Source organism: Amblyomma maculatum, chromosome 3, assembly GCF_055883805.1.
Source record: "Amblyomma maculatum isolate TAMU_Amacu chromosome 3, ASM5588380v1, whole genome shotgun sequence".
Lineage (NCBI taxonomy): Eukaryota > Metazoa > Arthropoda > Arachnida > Ixodida > Ixodidae > Amblyomma > Amblyomma maculatum.
In genome coordinates this window covers 206,605,728-206,629,724 of record NC_139346.1, presented here as the reverse complement: position 1 = coordinate 206,629,724, position 23,997 = coordinate 206,605,728, and the positions used below count along the sequence as shown (strand labels likewise).

The following is a 23,997-nucleotide window of genomic DNA, read 5'->3' as shown; positions in this document are numbered from 1 at the left end:
GATGATGATGATGATGATGATGATGATATGTTCCTCTGTGCAATAAAGAAAGGGTAATAGAACTGAGAGTTGAGCTAGTTGGTGCATCATTTTTTTTTTAATACACAGCGCAACAAACATAGGACAAGCGAGTAGACGAGAGCAGCGCTGACTATCAACTGCATGATTTATTGAAAGAACAAGTATATAAAAAAGTGCATTTGAACGAAAGACCTCAAGAGAAAAAAATTCATAGCACGCCAATTCCATCTTACCCATCATGAGCATAATTTCATATGTATTTAGTGTTTGTTATGGCGTTACATAGATGAAGATGAGTCATGTAGTAAAAATAGTAGCAAACTTGCCTTACAGATCAATAAATTAATTACTGTGTGTAGTTGTTTTTTAAGTAATATAACTGCATTCCGTAAAAATCTGTTATCAGATTCTAAAAAAATGTTTTTCATGAAATATAACCTAGCTACTGCTGTCATGGTCTGTTATTAAGTGTAAGGCGGCCACATGACATGTTGCTATAGGAAAGGAGCGGCTGAGCACGTTGCCGACAAAAGGAAAAGCGGTAATTCGGCCAAGCTCTTTCACGTATTGAATGTATTTCTTGTACAGGCAGCGCCCGCCCAGTCTTGTGTGTGCCTTCTTGTGTCCGGTTTCTTCACACTTTTTTGATTGATTGATTGATTGATTGATTGATTGATTGATTGATTGATTGATTGATTGATTGATTGAACGTCCTTTATTGAATAGGAAGGCTCATGGCCATGGATGGAGGTAAAGGGCAGTAGGCAGAAGCTTCATTGTTTTCTAATTGTAACTTTTTGAAAGATACGAACCAAACAGCCTAGACTAAGATCCCAATTGAACTTATTTCTTCTACAGTCAGCGCCCGTCCCGTCTTGTGGTGTCTTCTTCTTGTGTCCGGTTTCTTCGCGCTGTGTTAATTTTTTTAAAGCTATGTCCCAAAGACAAAGTGCTGGCTATAAAGACCCACTTATAAACCTGCTTTCTTGATTACATGTAGCCTGCTTAGCCCATGTATTTAGGCTCGGCTGCAGGGCAAAGCACCGCAATGAGCTCAAAAAAGGAGGCGCGAAAGCGAAGCTATAGGACACGGGCAACGGCGCGCAGTCGCTCTTTGCGCGATATAGCCGCAAGCTGGCTAACATGCTTTTGTTTTCATCGTTCATTTTTTTGCTTCTCCCTGTGGCTTAAAACACGCAATTTGTAAGTTCTAATAGACGAAGACTTTGAAGTAGTAAACTGCTCACCGCGAAACAACGGCCATCGGCCGCAGTTTCACCCGTTCCTCCATATATATATGCATGTATGCCTCTTTTCCATGCCCGCCGCGGCTTTCACCGTGGAGATCGAAAATGATAGGAGCGCATAACCAAAACATGCATCTGCAGTCAATTCTTCGAAGGAGGAACAAGTTAACTGACAGGACCGGCTGGAAGTAATGTAACTATAGTGAGCGTCGTTTGAAAATTATATGATGCTTGACTATAGCGGTTCAGAAGAGTGAAAAATTCCGTCATTTTTTATTGTTTAGGCGTTCGAATACTAAACTTAAGATGCCAATCGAATGGAATAGCTAACACAATTCTCAAGCTATACATTATGATGTTCGAATATTCGCACATCACTAATCGAAAGTGCACTGATGAGTGAACACGTACACAAACAGGTGCGTATGAATATGAAATCGTGGTCGTTTCATCGAGTAGCACGAACGGTAGAGGTCAGATCAGCACCTTTATTCGTACAGTCATCTCCATTGTAATTTACATGCAATTTGAGAGGAACTTCAATCTGAGATAAAGCCACCAGCCGCAAATGCGATGTTTTCCGATTCTTCTCCGGGAAGATAATGCACCTTCCACAGCGTCGTATGCACGAGCACTGAAATGAATAAAAAGGTCCTAAATAAGTATGTAACATGAAACGCACACAATGACACTGCATGCACTATAGGATATCGCTCGACAGAACTGAAAGCTCCAATATAGAGAAAAAACATTAATTGTGTCTTTCTAGCGCTATGCACCAATCGAACCATCACCAACTCGCCCACGCTTCCACTCTTGCACATTAATTGTGGTTTAACTCTGGTTAACCCTAGTTGAATTGCGATGGCAACGGCGGAAGCTTGTTTTACCTGCTACATTATTCCCCTATCACACCCTATCAGTGTAAGGTGCTACATTATTGGGGACACTTAAGCTCATCATTTAAGAGTATGACGCGGGAGTGTAAGCTACCTGCCCACATATAAATAAGAAGGGTTCAATGCTGCTGAACCGAATGTGGAGCGAAATCATTAGCTGCCGGTGACCGAGCGTTCTTCTTCTCCTTTTCCTTTTTTTTTTTCTTCTTCTTCTTCTGTTCCTGCTTCTTCTTCTTCGGTTGCTAGGCAATGGCGCACCACCTGCTCAGCTCAACCGTGGCTACGGCCGGTGCTACGCGACGAGGCGAAACCTGGAGTGGTATTGCTAACACAATAAAAATTGTTTTCTCTAAGACAGGTTTTATGCAGGCAGATGCTATAGACCATTTTACGACCCTCGGAGAAACCGGAGTGACTGGGCTGTTAACGGGGGTTTCGTCAACTTTTTCCTGTGCTACGGGAGCAGCCCAGCGCCCCAACATGGCAGCGCCCATCGCCTTCCTGTAAAATCGTCCATATACATAGTGGAATCACATTGTTTCGAAATCGCGTTGTTGCAGTTTTCGATTTCTTCTATTTCCAATTTAGAGAGAAAAAACACCCAATTATTTGGAGGCATGATTCTGCGCAAGCATGCATTCAATTCACAAAATCTGCGCACGCGACCCCCAACCCGTGAACCACGAGGTAACGCACCTACTCACCTCGGGCCAGCAACGAGCGGCCACGGACGTCAGTTATCATGGCAACTAAATCACGTGACTGCTCACGACAAGTAACTGCGTTCGTCGCTCCCATATATCATGGCGGCGGATCATTGGAGAAGTAAACGGCGGTGCAAACGGTAATTGCAAACTTTGGAGTCAGCCTTCGGCTGCTTTTTGTGACCTTGTTTGAACAGTTAAATATAGAGTCCCAGAGGAAACACGGTGGCTTACATACTTCAGAGCACCAATTTACAGTAACAGACCCCACGGGCAGGGTTTCTATATACTAGTATGATTGAAGTGTACTATAACGGGACGCCGCGCCTGGCTCCTGGGCGGACATTTGCAGCCCTTACGTATTTCGTGTGCTTCGAGGAGGAGCTCCAGCTCTTGGCAGATGTCTGAGCAGACGGCTTCGGGCACGAGGCGTATGTAGTTGAGACCTCTTACTTGCGCAATCCACACAAGGGTGCTCCCTCCCTCGATGTCGAGCTGGGCGAAAGAGAGGCGTTGTCCATTATAGTAAAACACGCTGTGACGGAAGTTAGTGCATAGCTCGGAGAAGGTGAAGCTGAAAAAAAAATAATAATAAAAACAGCACATATACCCGACAGGACATGCAAAACACATGCGCAATTGTTATTTTTTCTCAAGTGGTCATCCACAGCCGGTCTGCAAAGTAGTTTAAAGAATCGATTGGAGAGGGGGCTGGCGGGAGAGATGGAATGCAAGGCATGGCGTGAGAAGCGCCTTTCAACAACAACGGGCCAGCCAGTGGCCGGAGTAACAGAAGAACTCTAGAATAAAACGTAATTTAAACCATATGGGGGTAGCGACGGTGTTTAGCTAGCCGGAATTAATAGAGGACGATCATCGATGAAGGACAGAAATTTCTGAAGATTACAAAATTAGCCCGCACTTCTTGGCCCGCTCTCGTTCACTTGAGTTAAGGCCGCTCTAGGATTTTCTATCTGGAGGTGAGCGAGCACGGCTCTGCGTCAACCGGTAATGGAAGCTGAACTTGTCATATATCACGTGCTGTTAAAAAAGGTTAAGGTTACGGGGCTGAGAGGATGGCGCTGCAGTAATTTTCGGAGGAGTTATTGACAAATGTCTTGGTTCACGAACTGGTCAGTTAGACCTGACATCGGGGACAATCGATTTTAACGGCCTTACAGAACATAAAGAATAGCCAGTCCTGCAGCAAAGCATTTCACCATTCTTATCTGCGACATGATACTCTTATTGTCGCTGGATATTTTCTAAGCTGTATTAAAGGAACACTCAACTGCATATCCGTCACCGTGAGATGAAATCTTCCACAAGCATGCAACGAGACTGCATTTTACTTCCAATTCGCGTTGGCAGCGTCGAGATTTTCTGTTAAGCGCTTCGTGGAAACCTAAATGAAAACGTGCTTCGAACTATGCGCGTAGCACTTGTTGAAAGCATCCATACAGGTAAAGACACATGCACAGGTTAGAGATGAGAGTGACACCAACATGCACAACTCATTGACGACCCCCCCCCCCCCCCCCCCCCCTCACATCTTTAGTGACTGCAGCAATATATCATGCCGCATTTTTGAACGTCACACTTTCTTCAGACGATCTCAGGCGCCACGGACATGTTTTCAGACATGTTGTCTGTCACGAGACTGGCATTTGATTTCTCGTCAATAAAATACTGGGAAACGTTTTCAAACATCGTCTCATCGACGCTCCAGTGAGAACTCATTCCGGTCTCTTCTTTGTCTGCAGTAATTGAGCATCCGCGCAGTACTCTTAGCAGGACAGCAGCTGTCAGGCCCCTGCTTGGTCGGCAGATGGCCTCGTCTCTCGCGTGGGCAGAACAATAATGAAGGCGCACCTGCTTGAAGCGGCGCCCGCTGAACCCGCGTGAGGCGACGACCCAGTTGGGGCGCGTCAGCTCCACGGCTAGAGGCAGAAAAGAGGGCCGTCGGTAAAACTGACGAAGATGCTTCTGGCCGGCGCGGTCGCAGTTCTCCCTGCGCAAGCGCAATGGTATACAGTGTCACGCGCGTGAAGTGCCTCACTAAACATAGTCGAAAATTGCTGAGATTTGAGATTTGAGACTTCAGACAGAATACAGTCTGGACTATACGCACTCATGCACCCACGCACCCACTCGAAGTAGCTGGTTGATAATCGATGGAATATGCATGCGCTTACTCCCCAAGCTTCCTTCATGCGTCGTGATTAAAGTCGGAAGTTTCACCCATGTCCCGATGTTTTTTTCCTCTCGCTTTACACGTCACATATGGTGAAGCCTTCTAACAGTTGGGCGAACGATACGGCCCAAGCAGCATACAGTTGGACTCTCTGGCTCTTCTGCGCATGCGTGATGCAGGAGCTCACCAATGGGCAAACCAGCCGTTCATGGTCGGGAACGTGCGCAGGAAGGCGTCGAAGCCGAGCTGCCGCAGGTTGCTGCGGAAGTTGCATATGGCCGCCTCCTTTAGCTCCTCGTCATCCAGGTACGCCTGTTCGCGCCAAGGAACACGTACCATTAAAAGAAAGAATTCCCTGAAGAAAGAAATTAAAAATAATTGCTGCTTTGTTCTGCATGCCAAAGACCATTCCGGCTTCAACATGCACTCGTTTCACGTGAATACGCTGCTGAGCGCCCACGTTCGGAAAACTGCATGTGTTTCAAGTTGACGCGTTCATCAAATTTACTCGGTGAAGACCACAGCGGTTAGCTCAGTCAGCTGTTCGTACATACGAATGAGGTTGCCGGTGACGTGCGACGAGAGCATATCCCAAATACGCAAGAAAAATGCAAGAAGCATCGTCTGCCTTTTACCTTGTCGCATTCCTTGAGCGGTCTCGTCATGGCTTGCTGCACGCGTCCCCGTCGCAGCAACGAAATGAGCGAGGACAAACTGAGGTCTACAGTGCCCGTTGCTCTAATGGCTCTTATTTTGTCTTTTCTTACGCGAACTGTTTAGCTAGCCACTGACTGCCCCGGGCATCGTTTAAACTGCGCACTATAGGCACACAAACATAATTACAGGGTATTAAGCGCTACACAGACACAAGAAAGAGGACACCACGGGCGCTTACTCCAGCTGTTTAATCAGGTGAAAGCAACTAACATATATAGCCTTCGCAACTAATGCATTCGCGTACAAGGTATCAAAGAAAAGGCATCAATCTTATCAAAGCAGGCGTGACAGAAATGTTTGCTCAGCTTCATAAAGAAAGGCCGAAATGTCGCTGATACAATTCGAACCTGCTTTTTTATATAAAAAGCTTATAGAGTTTCAAGAGACGTCCGATGTCTGCCTCTACCCAGAATTCCCACGTCGCGGAACCGTGGTACGCAATTGGTGCGAGTCCAACAGTGCAAAACAAGTCGCTCACCTTTATTGTTTTCAATGTCTTTTGCATGTTCTCTAAGTCGGTCATTCACGCAACGTCCCGTCTGTCCAATGTAAGATCTTCCACAAGACAATGGAATTTCATAGACGACACTGGTGGCGCACTTAGCGAACTGCTGGAAATTATTATTCTGACAGCCAATCTTTTGGCTTTCGCTCGTTATGCGACTGCTTAGCTGGGCAAGCTTGCGGGCGCAGAAAATGCCACTGGTACATTAAACCGGTTTGCCACTTTTTTTCAGGCCGTGAGAAACTTTTTGAACGCATGGAACCACAACAGGCTTTTCTTTTCCCGCCAGTTGATTCCTGCTTGCACCAGCCTTCATCTTCTTCAGAAGTGTTTCCGCCACTGGCATCTAAAGGACCGACTCAGGGAAGCCGGCTTCAACAAGTCTGTCCAATTGGTTATAAAATCTGGCAAACATCTCATGTATGCACGACTTCCGGAGTGACGACTCCAAGCACAGGGTTGCGATGGCCCTTTTCATATACCTTTGAGCGGGCAAAATCATACGGCAAGAGATCCCTCTCCACGCAGTTTTTGTCCAATCTTTTCTGCCCTAACCTGTGTAATACCACGATTTGTTGTGTAAAAAGACCTGTCCGTCATATGCCCCGTCGTTTCCGCAACAATTTTTTAATCTAAGTAAATTCAGTCTCAGCTACTTTACGAATGGCTCTTAATTTCGTGTATGATGTAGGGAATGGTCATGAATTATTGTTTGACTCCGAGTTGCACGGTATTGTAAGTTTTTTCTTTTTTTTTTTATCGAAGGAAACGGTTTCGATAGCCTTTATTTGCGTGGTCATTACCTAGTACAGTCTAAAAACTAAATTTAGGACAGCAATATATCTAATAATTTTTAAGTAACTTTAATAAACTTCACAGTTACTAGCAGTGCTGATCCCGTTTACCTCTTTTCCTATACGCCCTGCCTCAATTCGCGCTTCCCTTCCTTCGAGCCAGCATGTGGTGTCATTAACTGTTATGTGACGTCACACAATCCGCCAACCAATCAGTACCTGGTCATATGTACTTGTGGCTATACCACCATGCCAAAAGCAGGCTCGTGATTTTTCTATGACAATGCCGACGCCGGACTTTTAGTAGAGCGGGGTCTTTATGCTGCGAATTAATAGGGACGCAGAGATCATTACAGGGGAATGAAAGACGGCAGACTCTCAAATAAGCTCATCATCCGGAATTAATTCGCTTCAGATGATCAAACTTTTGCTAAACCATGCTCGTTCGGGCGTCATATTCGGGTGCTTCTAAAAAAACATCTGCATCACACTGATCCGGCGTACACTTTTCGACCTAATCTGCGTCGGGAGTACGATTTGCAGGGTACGCGGAACCAATTTTCTCATCGGGGACCTGCACCATCAAAGCTATCAGAATATGCCCCGGCTAATCATCGTTCTGGTACTTATTAACTTTCCGAATGGACTTGGTTTCTGCCGAGAGGGACCAATCGCGAGCTGCTGTACCCATATCTAATTAGAAGAGGCTAGCTGCGCGCAGGCGTTGAATCTGAGTTATTTGTCGTTTTCTTTTTTGTCTCATTATCGGGTCGTTTTCATTCAGCTCGCGGCACGCTCCCCCCATCGATTTCGTCTGGCCTTGAGAGGCGTATACAGGCACGAACAGGCAAAGTTTTCCAGACTGTGGCGCTTTGATAGGAGCAAAAAGAAAATCAGAATAGGCTCAGCGAACTGGACACGCTGTTTTACAAACACAAATAAGCTGATGCGCAGTCTATGTGACAGCTGCAAGGAATATATGAATCGTGCGGCGACGGCCTTTGTAGATTTTAAAATGTAAATTTAGCGACGACATATGGCCTCACACTGTTCACGTGCTTTTCCTTCTTTCATTCTAGTTATAAAGGCTGCTTAAAACAAACGTCCGAAAATGTCAGTTCCAGTAAGCCGACTGCCGCTGCTTTTGAATGCGAGAAAAACAAGAAAATAGGCGGGAAAATGAACTTGTCGAGGAAGAAAACAACAATAAATGTGTTGAGGTATACAGAAATCTTCGCCTGAGTTAACGTTGCTTTCTGTGCGTCAACAGCAGACGGTGCCAAGGCAGAATTTATAGCTGTCGTAAACATCCCTGCTTCAGCTGTTTCATCATTTCAACTACGTCTTCCATTCAAAGCTGGTAGAGGAAATAACACTGCAAGTAGTTGAGGCAGACGTTCGCTCGTATTATTGATGGTAGATGATTTTGACGGTTTTCTTTGTTGGCCCAAATTTAGGGTTGCTGACGGGTGTGCGGAAAATTCTCGGTTATCCTTGAGACTCATGTCGGAGTCCTTTCTGCTCATGTTTAGCGATTTCGCCTTATATACGACACACGGGCCACGAAATTAAGTACTACCATACGCTGTGAAGAAAGCAGTACAATAATAATGGAAACATGCTGTAATAAGCAACCAGAGTGGATATCTGGACGAAGAAAGCATAGTTGGATACGTAATTTAACAGAGCACGTTGTTGGGCTAGTCGGTCATACATACTTAAAAAAGGGAATTGCGCTAAAAATGACACGGACGAGAAGAGGACATGGACGGTAGCGCCCGTATGGTTGCGCCCGTGCATGTCCTCTTCTCGTTCGTGTGTTTTTTAGCGCAATTCCCTTTTTTAAGTATAGTTGGATACAGCCGAAGATTGGCTGGGGCGGCAAATTTGAGAAATACCTTGGAATGTCTTAGACATTTCTTGCAGCTGGTCAAAGAAGACATATTTGGAGGCCACTTGGCCTCCAAATATGCCTTGTTTTTGTTTCTTTTTTGTTTTTCTGTAGCCAACTCAAATGATATTCATGGCGTCGATGAAAGAGCGGTATATATAAATACACGAAGGAAAGAAGCAGACAGCCGGTGAGGCCAAGGAAAGCGTATTTTGTTTTTTTTTTCTTTTGCTATTGATCTGAATTAGTACTATAATAATTTTAGGAAGAAAGATAATTCAATACAAAGTAGAAGGAAAAACGGTGCGTCGATGGTGGGAATCGAACCTGTACTTCCGAGTATCGCGTCCGGTGCCCTTATCAACTGAGCTATATCGAAGGCTGTCCAATCTTCTGCTTTTTTGGTATTAACATTGCCTGTAACCGAACTTTGAGAGTGTTCACCAGTGCCACCCTCATTCATAGCAGCGGACGCGGAACGTCTTGTGCTGCCGTAAGTGGCACGTGGAACGTGACCGACAGGCAGGGCGGCAGCTGTGCGAGAACCCTCATGCGCTACCTATATGGCTTCAAGACTGCCAGAACCGAGACGCTAGCAAGCTAGTAAGAACCATATGAAAAGGAAAATGAGGGGCTCGTTATGATACATAAAGGAAGAAAGCCGACATTCGGCTAAGCCAAGAAAAGCGTAGATGTTTTTTTTATTTATGGTTTGATACTGACGTGAATTTGTACTGTACTCTTCCTTACGGAGTAAATTCAAAGTAGAAGAAGGAAAAATAACGCGCCAAATTGTGGCGCGTTATTTGATGACCCATGACTTCCGAATATCGCGTCCGGTGCTCTTACCTACTGAGCTACATTCACGGCTGTCCAACTTTCTACTTTTTTGTGGGGTAGTTAAGTTGCATGTAACCGAACATTGAGAATGTACCAGAACACTCTCAGGCAACACCAATAACCAAAAAGTGATGCCTATAAAAAACGTGATACCGGTCTCCATCTGATGTACATACATACTTGTATGTACATAAAAGATGTACATACAAGAAACACCAGGGTGGATGGGCGTGGCCGGACTTTCAAGCATCTTCCAGTTTGGTCAATGTAGAGCCTACCGCATAAAACTGAAATTTTGCACACGACTCCCCTCTGGCAACGTACTAAGTCATTCCTGCTTTTGATAGTGTACACCGGTTTTCGCGATTTCACTGGACAACTTAACCTATACAGGCCCATGAGTTTCTTCGGCGCGATGAAGAGGACTTAAACGTCGGAGCGTTGCTCCACCTTGTAAGATTGTGCTAGAACTCGTGCACACAGGGGATGAAAGCTATCGTCTCCTTTTTTTTAAATTTTTTTTTTTGCTCTGTGCTTGTCACGTTCTTGGGCATTTACCATTGGAATAAACTACCAGCAGAAATCGTTTTCGAAAAAAATTACAACGCATTCGTTACCAAACTGAAGTGCTTACTCTATGGTTATACGTAACAGATTGTTGTCAGAATAGTATTATTTTAAACTTTGCATCCAGCATTGTGGTCCACGTGTGTATGTGTTTCAAGGACTTTTTTATCCACTTATATGTTCTTTGTTTCTCGCAGAGCATGTTTGTTTATGCCTTTTAGTTTCTATATTTCACTGTTGTGTACTGCAATGAATTTATGGGTTTTTCAGACCCCTATGTAATTCCCGTAAACGGCCTTTAAGGTACATGAACAGGAAAAAAAAAAAAAAAAACACGCTAGCTTTATATTGCCGTTTGCGATGCAGTCCATCGGTAACGGAAACGATCACGGTAATCCGCCGCCTCCAAATGAGCCACCTGCGATTGAAGACTTCCTTCGGGGGGGGGGGGGGGGGGGGGGGGTCGCATCACTTGCTGATAGGACTCGCCGAGTACAGCAGGATATGCCCCTTAACAAGCTTTGAGTGCGCTGAAATATGTGGCTTGTTCGCTTCTGGCTCATACATCCAACACTCGTGATCTTTAAAACGCAGCCGCAAATCCAAAAACTTGATGCTACTCTGCTCGGGAAATTCGGTGGTGAATTGGAAAGGCTTATAACATTCATTGAAAGAGGTTAAAATACGCGAGACGAGACAATAGCAAGAGACTCGTCTAAATGACTGTTGACAAAAGGGTCAATAAAAAAGACGTACCTAAAACAATTAAAAAAAATATCAACATATATCGCAGAAATATTTCAAATCCTAAGTTCTCTCAACCGCTCACAAAGAGCCTTGTCATACCGAGCAAGGAACAAAGCCCTTAAAATAGGTGCAGTGTACGGCCCAATGCCAACACCCTGTTTTTGCAGGTAAATGTCATTGTCTAAGGCAACAAAAGTAGACGTCAAGACGCGAGATAAAAGTTCTAAAAAACAATTCACACTCACACAACAGCCGTTTTGAAAATTAACACCGCCATACTCTCCAATTACAGCCACAGCAAAGGACAACAGACCGTCATGTGGCAATGAATAAACAAATATTATATGTTGACGGGAAAGGCAGTTAGAGCTTTGTTATCGCACGAAGTAAGGAAGTCAATAACGAAGCTGAATCTTTTTTGCACACGAGTCGTCCATGTCAATAATTTTTATCGTTATTTGCAAGACGTCTGCGAGGCACTTCTGCCACATATCAAATCGCGTGATCGTAGTGTCCAGATCACCTCCTAGCACAGAGACACGTCGTCCTCTGTTCGAACAGCGATGCAGACGGCACCTCTGAAGACTCCAGTGAGATAGGCTGCCTCGTCTGACAAAGAACCGTTTTTGCACGTCGCCAACCGCATCACAAAATTTCGCTACCTCATTGGCAACGGTGCCGAGATATGTGTCCTTCCCCCTACGTTGGCTGAGCGGCACCGTCCTCCCGACTCGCCTCCTCTCACCGCGGTAAGCGGATGTACTGTACGGACATACGGTAGAAAGTCGGTGACTCTCGACATCGGCTCCCGACGTAGCTTTCGCTGGGTTTTGTAATCGTGGACGTGCGCAAGAGAATTATTGGGGCTGATTTTTTGTGGCACCACAAGCTCGTCGTTGACGTACGGCATAGTCGCATCTTGGACTCTGAGTCCAAGGCATCTCCTGTCGCGCTCCACTTCTCCGGCTACTCCAGGTGCGCACCACCATTCCCAACGCTTGATCATGTGTACTTGCCGACTTCCCGGACAATTTCCGACCACCATCTCCTCAGTCGCCGGTCGCTCAGAGCGTGCCACATCATATCGTTACGACTGACATCCCGTATCCGACGGCTCGTCGCCTTGCACCCGATCGTCTGGATGTCGCCAAACAAGAGTTTGAGCACATGCTCGACCTTGAATTCATCCCCCCATCCTCTAGTCCCATGGGCCTCGCCACTCCAGGTGCCCAAGAACAGCGACTGGCGACCATGCGACGATTACCATGCTCTTAATAAGGGCACCATACTGGACATTTATCCAACTCCCTACATCCAGGATTTTACGTCGGCGCTACATGGCTGCACCATCTTCAACAAGCGTACCACTAGATTCCTGTGTAGCTCTCGGATATTCCAAAGACCGCCATTATTACAACCTTCGGTCTCTTCGAATACCTCAGCATGTCTTTCGGTCTTTGGAATGCGGCACAGATCTTTCAGCGCTTCGTTGACAAGGTCTTAGGAAGTTTGATGTGCTGCTTAGCTTATCTGGACGACATCCTCGTCTTCATCCCCACCACTGTGGACCGCAAGCTCCAACTGCGTCAAGTGTTCGCACGCCTCAGAAAATGCGGTCTTGTCAACGCCATCAAGAGCGAGTTCGCGGAACTGGATTTCCTCGGCCATCACGTCAACGACTGTGGTATTCGCCCACTACCGACCTGTGTCATAGCCACACGTGCTTCCTCAAGCAGGCACCACAAGGAAACCGCGATTTTCTTGGCACACCATGCCCCTACCACACAATATGCATCCAGCATATCACGAGGCACGACGCAAACCACGAGCCAGGATGATAGATAAAACTACTCCAAGGACAAAGGAGCCTTCTTCGAGAATGCTGCGAGTCCCTGCGACGGCATCACAACAGTAGCAGTCACTCGTCTAGGCCATACGGTGGCGGGGCTGACGGTTAGAAATGCAGACGTCGCACAAATTGAGGAGGCAGCGAACGCATTAGCCGCGACACATACCGATTCCATATACGTACGTCGTCACCGACTCCCAAATAACCTACAGAAACTACATGCGAGGCCGGGTTCCTCCCTTGGCATGTAAAATCTTATCGCAAGCCAGACACCAGCTCTCACACAAAGAAGTAATATGGGTACCTGGTCATCAAAGGGTAGAGGTAAATGAGCACGCCGCAGCCCGAGCATTCCTCTCCCGGGACCTCTCATCACTCCCCTCACATGCCGCAGCACGAGCATTCCTCTCCCAGGACCTCTCATTACCACCCCAGCTCCTCACTACATATCGCGAGATATTATGACATGCCAAAGTTAGTGAGACAAACATTCCCAGCACCGGCTAAAGGACTAAAAAAATCAGAGGAGTGTCATCTCAGGCGTTTACAAACATTGTCCTACAAAAGCCAGCTAGACTACACAAAATTATTCTGGCTATTTTCTAACCTAAATGCACATTTTGCGGCCTGATAGCAGTCCTTTACCATATGGTATGGACTTGCCAAGAAAACCAAGTCATACCTCGTAAAGAAAACCAAACGTGGACGGACTGGAAGGTGGTCCCGTCCAGCTCCGATTAGCGGCACAAAGGACCTTGCTTGCGAGAGCTCGGGCAGTGGCATCAGTCAACGGAGTTCCGAACTGAGGACTCGGACAACCCTGCCCTTAACCCATAACCCATTTTCCCAAATAAATGTTTTATACTCTGCTGTTGGCCTCGCCAACTTGTATCGCCTCTTAATTCCTCGCTGTGCCCACATACTTCTCTACACGACCTTCTCTCGGACCACACGTCATCGAAGTATCCTATAAGCATGAACCCCACTGCATACACAGCGTTTAGAGATATCAAAGAAACCATCGCCAGCGCAACACTTCGTCCATCCCAAAGCTGACGCCCCAACATCCGTCAAGGTTGACGCATCGGACACCGCCGTCGGCGCGGTCTTGAGCCAGTTCGTCGACGGTGCACTTTGCAGCCGATCTCTTTCTCCAAGAAGCTGGCGTCGCCGCTACAGCACATTTGGAAGATAATTCTGCTCGCAATATATTTGGCCTTGAAGCACTTACGACATTCTCTCGAGGGACCGTGGTTTTCACATCTTCACCGGCCACAAATCGCTAACGTCAGCGCTCTTGTCCAGCTGCGCATCCGGCTCCCCATGTCGCTTGGCTGTAAACTTGTTACTCAACATTTGTGTGCATGTAGAAACTTCTGTCCTGTAAAAGAACAAATTTTATCTGTCTTTGACCTGTGCTTGAGTGTCGACCACTGCTTGCCTCAGGGTGGCGTGACCTCGTCAGGCAGTTTTTTCCCTGCCTTTAGTCACGTCCCCCTAAGACAATAGTTATGTATTATTGTATCTTGTCTTGAAATAAGACAGCTCGCCTACATTTCTCAAAAATTCGAGGGACAGTTTGGACCACTGAAGTGGGATGAGGCGAAAACCTTTATAGCGCGGTAGTTGTTGAGTCTTTTGCGCAGTCATTACTGAACTGTGACTCACTGCTTACTGACTTTTTAGCTCCTGTTAAATAATTTGACAAAGTGTGACATTAGAGGTCTATAAAGTTTATTTGTGCATGTAACACTTTCTGCGCACGGACGCACGCACAGACATACACTCATGAGCCTATAAAGGCTTTCGCCTTTGCGTTCCTTGGCGCGCATTCGTTGCAGTGCTCATTCAAGTGTGGGATTGGCGCTCTGATTTGGTTTTGGCCCCGCCGCGGGGATGCAGTGCCAGCGGCTGCGCTTCGATGGAGGCGAAACGCAGAGGCGTCCGTGTGCTGTACGATGCCAGTGCACGTTAAAGATCCTTACTCAGGTGGTCCAAATTACTCAAGGAGCCCTCCACTATGGCACCACTTTCTCTCTTTCCGTTTTCCCTCCCAACTTCCTCCCTTCCCTTACGGCGCGATTCAGGTGTCACAAAAAAAGTGTGACAGATACTGCGCCTTTCCTGATGTGAAATTGTGAACCAATTATATTATTACTATTATAATTATTTGATTTTGGGAGAAAAGGAAGGCACTCGGACGCAATATAATGTCTTCTCTTCCTTCCAACGCTGTTGTACTTCAGCGATCATGCTGCTGTCATGTCTTTATGCGCTGTTTTGAGACAGAAGCCGACTTATTTAACAAAATTTGCTGCGCTAACTGCCAAACAAGATATTCTTACTAGACGTCTGCTAGTAATTGCATACCGGTCATCATACGGTCATCATTAGAATGCGATTCGTTTGGAAGGGCAATGAAGCAAACGAAGTGATTGTTCGTTCACCCAAAAATACGTGAATTCAAGAGTATACAATATAGTATACAGTATAGTACTATAAAGTCCCCAACGCATGACATCTTCGCTTAATTCATCCTTTGCGATCCTCCAAAACTCATGCAGTGCAGCTTTCAAAACTGAAGAAATGCCCGTTCGTCTTCTTAGATCGATTATAGCAATCCGCCATGCGACAGCTGGGCAGCATTAAAAAATACCGGAGAAACTGCCCCCAGACGAGGCCTATAACCTCGGCAGCTCGTCGCCTCCCGCACCGAAAGTTTTGCTCAACAGGCCGAACCCAGGCCTTCGTACGAGCATTCAATGCGTCATCTGTGACACAGGGCGGGAGAGGTCTAGAGCAACATTTTGTTCTGAAGTGTGCTGTTACTGAATTGTGTTCTATAATGTGCTTTTCAAATTTTGTTCTCTTTTCTTGTGTTTGCCATTGTATAATGTTAACGTCTTGAAAATAACGATGTTAAAATAACCATATTCTACATGCTTCTGTTTCGCACCCCAGTTATGTAACCTCCCTCACATAATACTCCAATCGGAGCCCGTGAGGTATTTGAATAAACAAAAAAAAAATGTGCATATGTCGTTGGTTCGAATTGATATTAAAAATAAACGTAGCCTACTCCACTAGCAGATGGATGCTAAATGAGTAGCGAAATGTTAACATATCACCCTGAACGCTGAGCAAAAACGGTTGTGCCACTGTATTGATACGAAATCATGTGCAAAATTTTCCAGCACGTCTTTTATTTATTTCTTTTCAATCTAGGGTACGGCAACGGCAACGGTTTTTCGACCGGACGAGCTGCACACGCATAAAATTCTTGGTTCAAGCTACGTGAAACGCGCTGTATGGAAATGTATTTTATTTTTTATTCTTTTTGGTAACCGCATCATATCGTATGTATGCATCGCCGCTTATGCAGCGCCTAGTGCAAACTTTAAAACACATTCTTTTGAAGGCATCGCCTTCGAGAGAACGGGTCCGCGAGCGATTTTCTCGACCGACGAGAGGCGCATCCGCGGTCTATTAAAACACTGCTTTGCCCCGGATGAATGGAATTTTGCGGCGTAAGTGCCCCAGACCTACACATATTACACAGCGTCGAGATGTGCGCATACCTCATTCATGGCACAATCATATTTTCCACGCACGATCACATCTTGAAACCTACTCCTAGGTGAAATAGCTATGGTTGCATCAGATTCCGAATTTACCGGAGCGTTAAAGCAGTTAAAGGCCAACTCCGGAGGTTTTTTGACATTCTAATATTCTAGTAAAAATTTTACTATAGGTTCTCATCTCCGTCCTGAAGCAATCTATAAAATTTGGGCGCCGTACGATAATCTGGTCACGCGCAACACGGCTTTAAAATATGCTGTTTCATGGCTTAAGTTGAGAGTATTTCTGCGGGCAACAGAGAGTCTCTGACGTCACAAACAGTATACCGGCGTTACTGTCCACTTCCCGAGTGATTATGAAATTGTGAGCCTTATATTGAAGTACCTAAGACATTTTATGCAGTGCGTCATGATTTTCATACTTTATTCTCACCATGCAACGCACGTACGAGTGTTTTTCTAATACTGAGTGTGACGTCACTATTTCGTCACCTAGGACGTCGTTTCTGGCCGCGAAAGTAGTTTCGGTTTCGATTTGTTGTTTTTCTTTTTTTAAAATACTTCTAATCGGAATTTCGAAAAACGGCTTTTTGTGTTGTAGTCAGGACATGCCGAGGAATGTAATTCAACTAAAAACACAAAATGATGAAAAGACCACTGGAGTTGCCCTTTAAAGGCAGCACGAGCATGATGGTGATGTTCTTGGTATGTATGTCAACCTTCTTCGGAAACTTTCCTTTTACTTGCCATGTTTTAAACCTTCTGTAATTGTTGAATATGCCTAGATATTAGTTGGTTGGTTTATTGGGTTTAACGTCTAAAAGCGACTAAGGCTATGAGAGACGCCGTAGTGGAGGGTTCCGGAAATTTCGACCACCTGGGGTTATATGTCTACATATGACCATGCATTTCATTTCTAGTGTACATTTACATCACCATTCTGAGCGCATGCTGTTCTTGTTCAATTGTTTGCATTCCTAGACGCCATATCAAATCCTGGAGCATCAATGGACAAGAAGTGGAAGCTGTGACAGATTTTCTGTTCTTGGGCTCCAAGATTACCTCGGAAGGAGACTGCAGCCATGAAATTAGGAGACGCCTGCTTCTGGGAAAGAGAGCAATGGTTAGCCTTGACCGCCTAGTAAAGAGCAGAGACATTAGTCTGCCAACCAAGATCCGTATAACTCGTGCTATGGTCTTTCCAGTTGGGATGTATGGATGCGAGAGTTGGACTGTGAAGAAGGCTGACCGCCGAAGAATTGACGCGTTTGAATTGTGGTGCTGGCGAAGACTCTTGAGAGTTCCTTGGACTGCCAGAAGATCAAATCAGTCGATATTGTCGACCATAAACCCTGACTGCTCAACTGGGGGTCAAATTCTAAAGTTAAAGCTCAGCTACTTTGGTCACCTGATGAGAAGAGAGGAGTCGCTGGAGAAAGATTTGATGTTGGGAAAGGTTGAGGGTCGCCGGAGAAGGGGTAGGCAGCGAACGCGATGGTTAGATGGCATCCTCGAGGCACTAGTTGTGTGATGTTAGGAAGATAGTGAGAGACCGGAAAGCGTGGCGTGACATGGTCCATAGGGTCACGAAGAGTCGGACACGACTGAACGACTGAACTGAACTGAACTGTTGTTGATTGCATTATTTTATTTTATGTACTGTTTTCCACGGCGCTCAAGCTACGTCCAACATATTGCTCCACCTCTTTACTTTACAACCTCTGCGGGCGAATGTAGGTACTTCGATAAATAAATAAATTGTAAGATGGGGGTTTATTCAGGTACTCGGACTGGGCAGATCAGCGGCGAACACAGCGACATCGAAAACAGTCCGGTCGGTCAGGTCCAACACGCGCAGCGAGTTGGACCTGAGTTGGATATTTAAAACACTAATTTTTTCTTCTTCTTCTTCTTCTTCTTCTTCTTCTTCTTCTTCTTCTTCTTCTTCTTCTTCTTCTTCTTCTTCTTCTTCTTCTTCTTCTTCTTCTTCCCCATGCATGCACTTCTTCCCCATGCACTTCCTCCTCTTCACAAAGTAAATATCAGTTAGCTATAAAGGTACAGCAGAAACAAGAAGAATATTTAATACACATCTAGTGTCGCCTGAATGCAAAAAATAAAAGAATGCGCTTATACGATAACACATTAAGAAACATATGGCTCGTGCTTACGGTGGCAGAAAGGGTGCTTGTGTCCATACTCCATACTATAACCTCCTGTATTACGGAGAAAAAGGACGCCATTATTTACATCCGTCCTTACTAAACGACTATGAATGGAATAGCTTTGACATATTTTCATGCACGTACAAGGAAAATTATGCATTGCACAAATGTATAGGACATGTAGCATTTATATATTTCGAAAATTCCTTCGCTCTGAATTGCCTGTTCTTTGGTATGACCGTAAGATAACGCATCAATTGACGTAGTATAATAAATCTCTTTTTATATTATCCTTGAATGTTTGGGTATTTCAGTGCTTCTACTGCGATAGCAATACTGCGCCAGGTTTCGGCCAGTCACGTCGTCCCGGGAAGGGCCCCGTTTGACCTTGAACAGCCGCGCAGAAGAAGGAGAAGAAGAAGAAGACGAAAAGAAGAAGAAGCAACAGCATGGGCAGTTTGTTTTCTTGTATTCATAGTGAGATGAATGCTTTGCCACTTACACCAGCCTCAGTGGTGCCTAGAAAGGCATCGGGAAGCACAGATGAGTTGATCTTTGCTGTTGACTCTTCAGGTCAGCTGGTACCAGTGACTTCGGAGCATGCTGGCCACTTTGCAAAAGATGTGTCTTTACAGACGGAGGAGCCGTGTGACGAGCTAGAGACTTTGAAGAATGAGCTGAGCGATGCAAAAGCTCAGGTGCCTTCCAAGCACAAGAATGAATCGTCTTTGAGTGAGCAGCCAGGTCAGGCAATTGTTCAGGCACTGGAGACCAAGAATGCTGCCCTGCAGGAGAAGATGCAGGAGGTGTCAACAGTGCTGCTGTGCCGGCTGGAGAAGCTGGCGGCATTCCTAGAGAAGCTGCTGCCCTACGACGAGACTGGATCATTGGGATCTGTGACTCTTACAGCAGACGTGGTGGCCAAGATCCGCCATCTCGTTGCAGACAGCAAGGATTTTTCTGTTTCGTTCTCACAGAGCAGGCTCGGTTCTGACACCAGCAGTGTTCTTGGTGATCATCTGTCGAAGAGAGCCTCATTAGACAAAATCATGCAGTACATCTTGTCTCATTCCACCTGGAAAATAAACTATTTTATTTTACTTTATTTGTCTGAGATATGCTTTCCATGAGTTAGGCTTGCCAAGAATTTACATGCATCATGTACTAACTGAAAGTTAGTAGTTTGCTTTCTCTTTGAGCTCGTCAGTTCGCGCTTCATATTCATTACAACATGTACCAACTGCGACTAATGCATCCATCCACTGTTTTCCCGCATTGAGTTTCTGGGAATTCAGGGATTGACGGTAATGAGCTGGTCCAGCAATTAGCCTGCAATACTTTCCGTTGGGTACTTTTGATGTTCTGGCCCAATCCCTCGGAGGACGGTGGGAGAATCCGCACTGCATTACTACTACTACTACTACCACTACCACTACCACTACCACTACCACTACCACCACTACTACTAACTACTACCACTACCACTACTACTACTACTACTACTACTACTACTACTACTACCACTACTACTACTACCACTACTACTACCACTACTACTACCACTACTACTACTACCACTACTACTACCACTACTACTACTACTACTACTACTACTACTACTACTACTACCACTACTACTACTACTACCACTACTACTACTACTACTACTACTACTACTACTACTACTACTACTACTACTACTACTACTACTACTACTACTACTACTACTACTAATAATAATAATAATAATAATAATAATAATAATAATAATAATAATAATAATAATAATAATAATAATAATAATAATAATAATAATAATAATAATAATAATAGTTATCAATCAAGCTTTATTTAATGTGAGCAGGAACAACCATGGTCTTCGTGCTGCAGCACACACACACAAAAAATGAAAATGCACACACAAGTTTTACACACACAGATAGAACAATAATAATAATAATAATAACTGACGCAGAATGTGTGTCGGTGCGACATAGTATACGTTACTGAAACCTCCATGATACGTTGAAGCTTAAGCCAATTATACTATAATATAAAAACAGATCGCCCTTGAGTTCGTTTAATTAGACGCTTCGCATTTTGGCTTTCATTGCAGCGGTGACGTCAGCTAAGCAACTGGCGTCCATGGCGTACCTGTGTGACGTTGGTAAGGGCGAATGAGGGCTGCAGGGCGACCCAGTCACCCATATTCTCCCGGACCACGACAGGAACCAAGTTCTCCACGTAACCTTCTAGAAGGACCTTTGGGTCCAGGCCATCCGCGCGCACTGCACCCCGGAGGTCCTCGCACACCTGCGATATGCTCTTGCTGTTTTAGAGTGAAAAAGCTTGCCGCGGCGGCCCAGCGGCTGTGGCTTTCTGCTGCTTGGCATGAAGTAAACAAGTACAGGAAAAATTATGGGCTTCTTTATGACACACATAAGAAGGGAGCCGCTAGCAACCATTGACACAAAGGAAATCATTCGGAGGTCATGGGTTTGGATACCGTCGGTGGCATGTGGTTGTTTTCTCTTCTCATTTCTAGTCAATCATACTGTTGTGGCGGACGGTGCACACACGAAGTAGCTCGTCAACCACTCTGGAGAGGAAGCAGCGACCCCGATCCGTGAGTAGTTCACGAGAGGCACCGTGTTGTAGTATCACGTCGTGGAGGAGGAAATCAGCGACGTCTGTAGCGTAGCTATATCGGCATCGCCCGGGTAATGGCGTAACGCGTAGCAATATACACGTTTAATTAATACTTTACAGTGATAAAATGTATCATATGCTTTCTTTTGGGTCAATGGCCGTTGACTCTCTCCGTATGTTTGGCATTAAGTATAGTAACAAATTCGGTACCCGGCTGCTACAGCCGCATTTCGACGGCGGTGAAAGAACCGAAATGTTCATGCACTGAGATTTGTGTGCGTTTTATAGACTAAGTATATAAAACAAAATTAATTTCAACTTTGTTGAGAAAAGAGTTACTGCGGTAGGCGGTGGTGGTACCCTGCATACGTTGGTTGAAACTCAACTTTTAATTATTCTGCTTCTCATGTGTTGATTAATATAATAAAGTTGCTTCTTATCGTGCTCTGTTCGCCCTGAAGATAAAAAAAAAAAAGTAGCAAGGAGCCTCCATCGAAACGCACGCCGGGATCAAACCCGTGTCCTCGGGATCACTAGGCGAGCCAAGTCAAGTCAGGTACTTTTTTTCTTTCCCATAAGAAATGGAGGAGCCAGGACTAAAAACTGTGGCAAACAGCTGACCGGACCCTGGCTCCCTTGCACACAATAGCATACGAGTGGTAAGGAAGCGTGAACATCAGTCACACGTACAATAGATAAATAGAAATGCAAATGAAAAAGGAAATGAGCACATCAATCACATGTACATATAGACACATAGAATGCGACAAAAAAAAAAAAAAAAACTATCTGAAATATCAATCGCAGAATTGGGAAATAGACAAAAATATGATCATATACATGCTTATCAGAAATATTACAGAAAACCAGATGAACATTTAACAACGTACAGCAAAAAATCACACTTCAGCAAAATATTTCCGAAGCTCAGCTTTAATATATCCTATTGCGTTTTTATGCACGTTTAAGATATTGGGCAGGTTTCAGGACAGCATTTGTAGTTTATATTTAGTGCGAAAACGTGGTATATTCCTTGTATTGGAACATCTTGTGTTTATGTTAGCACGACGCATGTCCAGATATGCGACAGTGGAATAAAACTCATAGACGGAAGCTGAATTAAAGTTAATTCTTTGCAATATCTTAAAAAATGTGTAAGTTATCAACTCGGACGATGTTATGCGCTCAAAAGGCGCGTTTAGAGGACGTGGTCTTATCAACATCAGATAATATTCGGACACTTTTTTTTTTTTTTTTTTTTTTTTTTTTTTTTTTACTTCCTAACCTCTGAACCACCGCGGCTGAGACATCGTATGTACGAAAAAAAAAAAATGCGCTCTTACCCTTTCAACTCATTCCCAAGCGCATTCTCAACCCTTCAGCTCCGCAAAAATGGATTGGAAAAACCCTTGCAAATGAGGAAACATTTCTTAAACTTAGTGTTTCGACGTGAGCTTATATCCTTGCTTATATCCTTGCGACTTCATTGTCGGCGGCCGCTGACAGTCCAAGCGTGCAGAGCCGCCTCCGACGCTGGTTTTCCGGACTTGGGTGAATCAGGCAATAAATAAAGTTGCTGTTAAATTATTGGCGCAAAATTCTGTTCCATTTCTGAATCGGGTATGTGCTGGTCACGAAGAGAGCAAGCAGAGAGGGAGCCCTGAAGAGCTGTCTTCTCCACTGAATAACTGTGTTTGCAGTGAAGCGAACTTGAACTGTTAGGCTTTGAAGGTGACTGGGTTTCTTCGGACCTAAACTAAACAACTCGACATGATATGCGTACGAAGGAAACGAAGCAATGGCTCTCAAGGACATAAGGGCTGGGGCTTAAATTTCGTATCATATTGTTCCTGCTACTGCGAAGCAGGAATCGGCATTAGAACGAGCTCTGCACCACGCCCCCCCCCCCCCCCCCCCCCCTATTTCAACATAGCGGAAAGACCTGTGCACGCCTATGCTCGATGTGAAAAGGTCACAGTTGATAGTGTATTGGGCTAGCTGGTGCTTTAATTCCATTTCGGAAGCGCTCATCTTTTTATCTCTCCCTGTACAAGTATCAATATTTTGCGCTTTCTAAATAACATATTTAATAATAGATGGTGCATGCAGAGACAGAAGAGGGAGCAAATAAAAGAGTCAAGAGAGGCTTTAATTACTCTTACATCACACGTTCAATGCTGCGAACCGTGCATTGAACTTTTTCCCGTACGAAAGAGAGTAGCTTCGCGATACTATATATTACGGCCTCTGGTGGCAGCATCGCCACTCTACGAGCGTGCGGTATTGCGTGGCGTAATCGGCATATATGCTGCCGCCCGTAATTTGATCCATAGTCAGGAGAAGCAAATTGGCGCTGCTTAGAACTGACGGTCACAAATCCAACTCACCTGGCAGTCAGCAGCGGTGACCGTCTTTGGTTTGTAAAACGGATTGGTGACCAAGCAGGATGCGTAGTGGTACGGCGTCCAGTCCCAATAAGGCAGCAGCTGCAAGAGCGCGTGGCGTGAGTCATCAGACGTTGATCATGGCTCCTGTAATGTAGTTGTGGTTTGCACGTCTCTAATATGAATGCCATCCAACTGGCCCAGCTTTCAATCAAATGAAACAGCTGGTATCAAGTCACTCTAAGC

The 23,997-nt window shown here is 45.1% G+C and overlaps 1 protein-coding gene across 1 annotated transcript; it reads right to left on the bottom strand.

Moving 5' to 3' along the window:
- Nucleotides 1-1,749: 1,749 nt before the first annotated feature.
- LOC146197516 (uncharacterized) lies at nt 1,750-23,889 on the bottom strand (the record flags this gene model as incomplete). The annotated part of the gene is made up of 6 exons (XM_084597193.1): nt 1,750-1,902; nt 3,231-3,366; nt 4,744-4,882; nt 5,253-5,377; nt 20,873-21,031; nt 23,755-23,889. Coding segments are annotated over 6 exons (789 nt in total), but the record flags the coding sequence as incomplete, so codon positions are not given.
- Between the last annotated feature and the right edge of the window lie 108 nt (nt 23,890-23,997).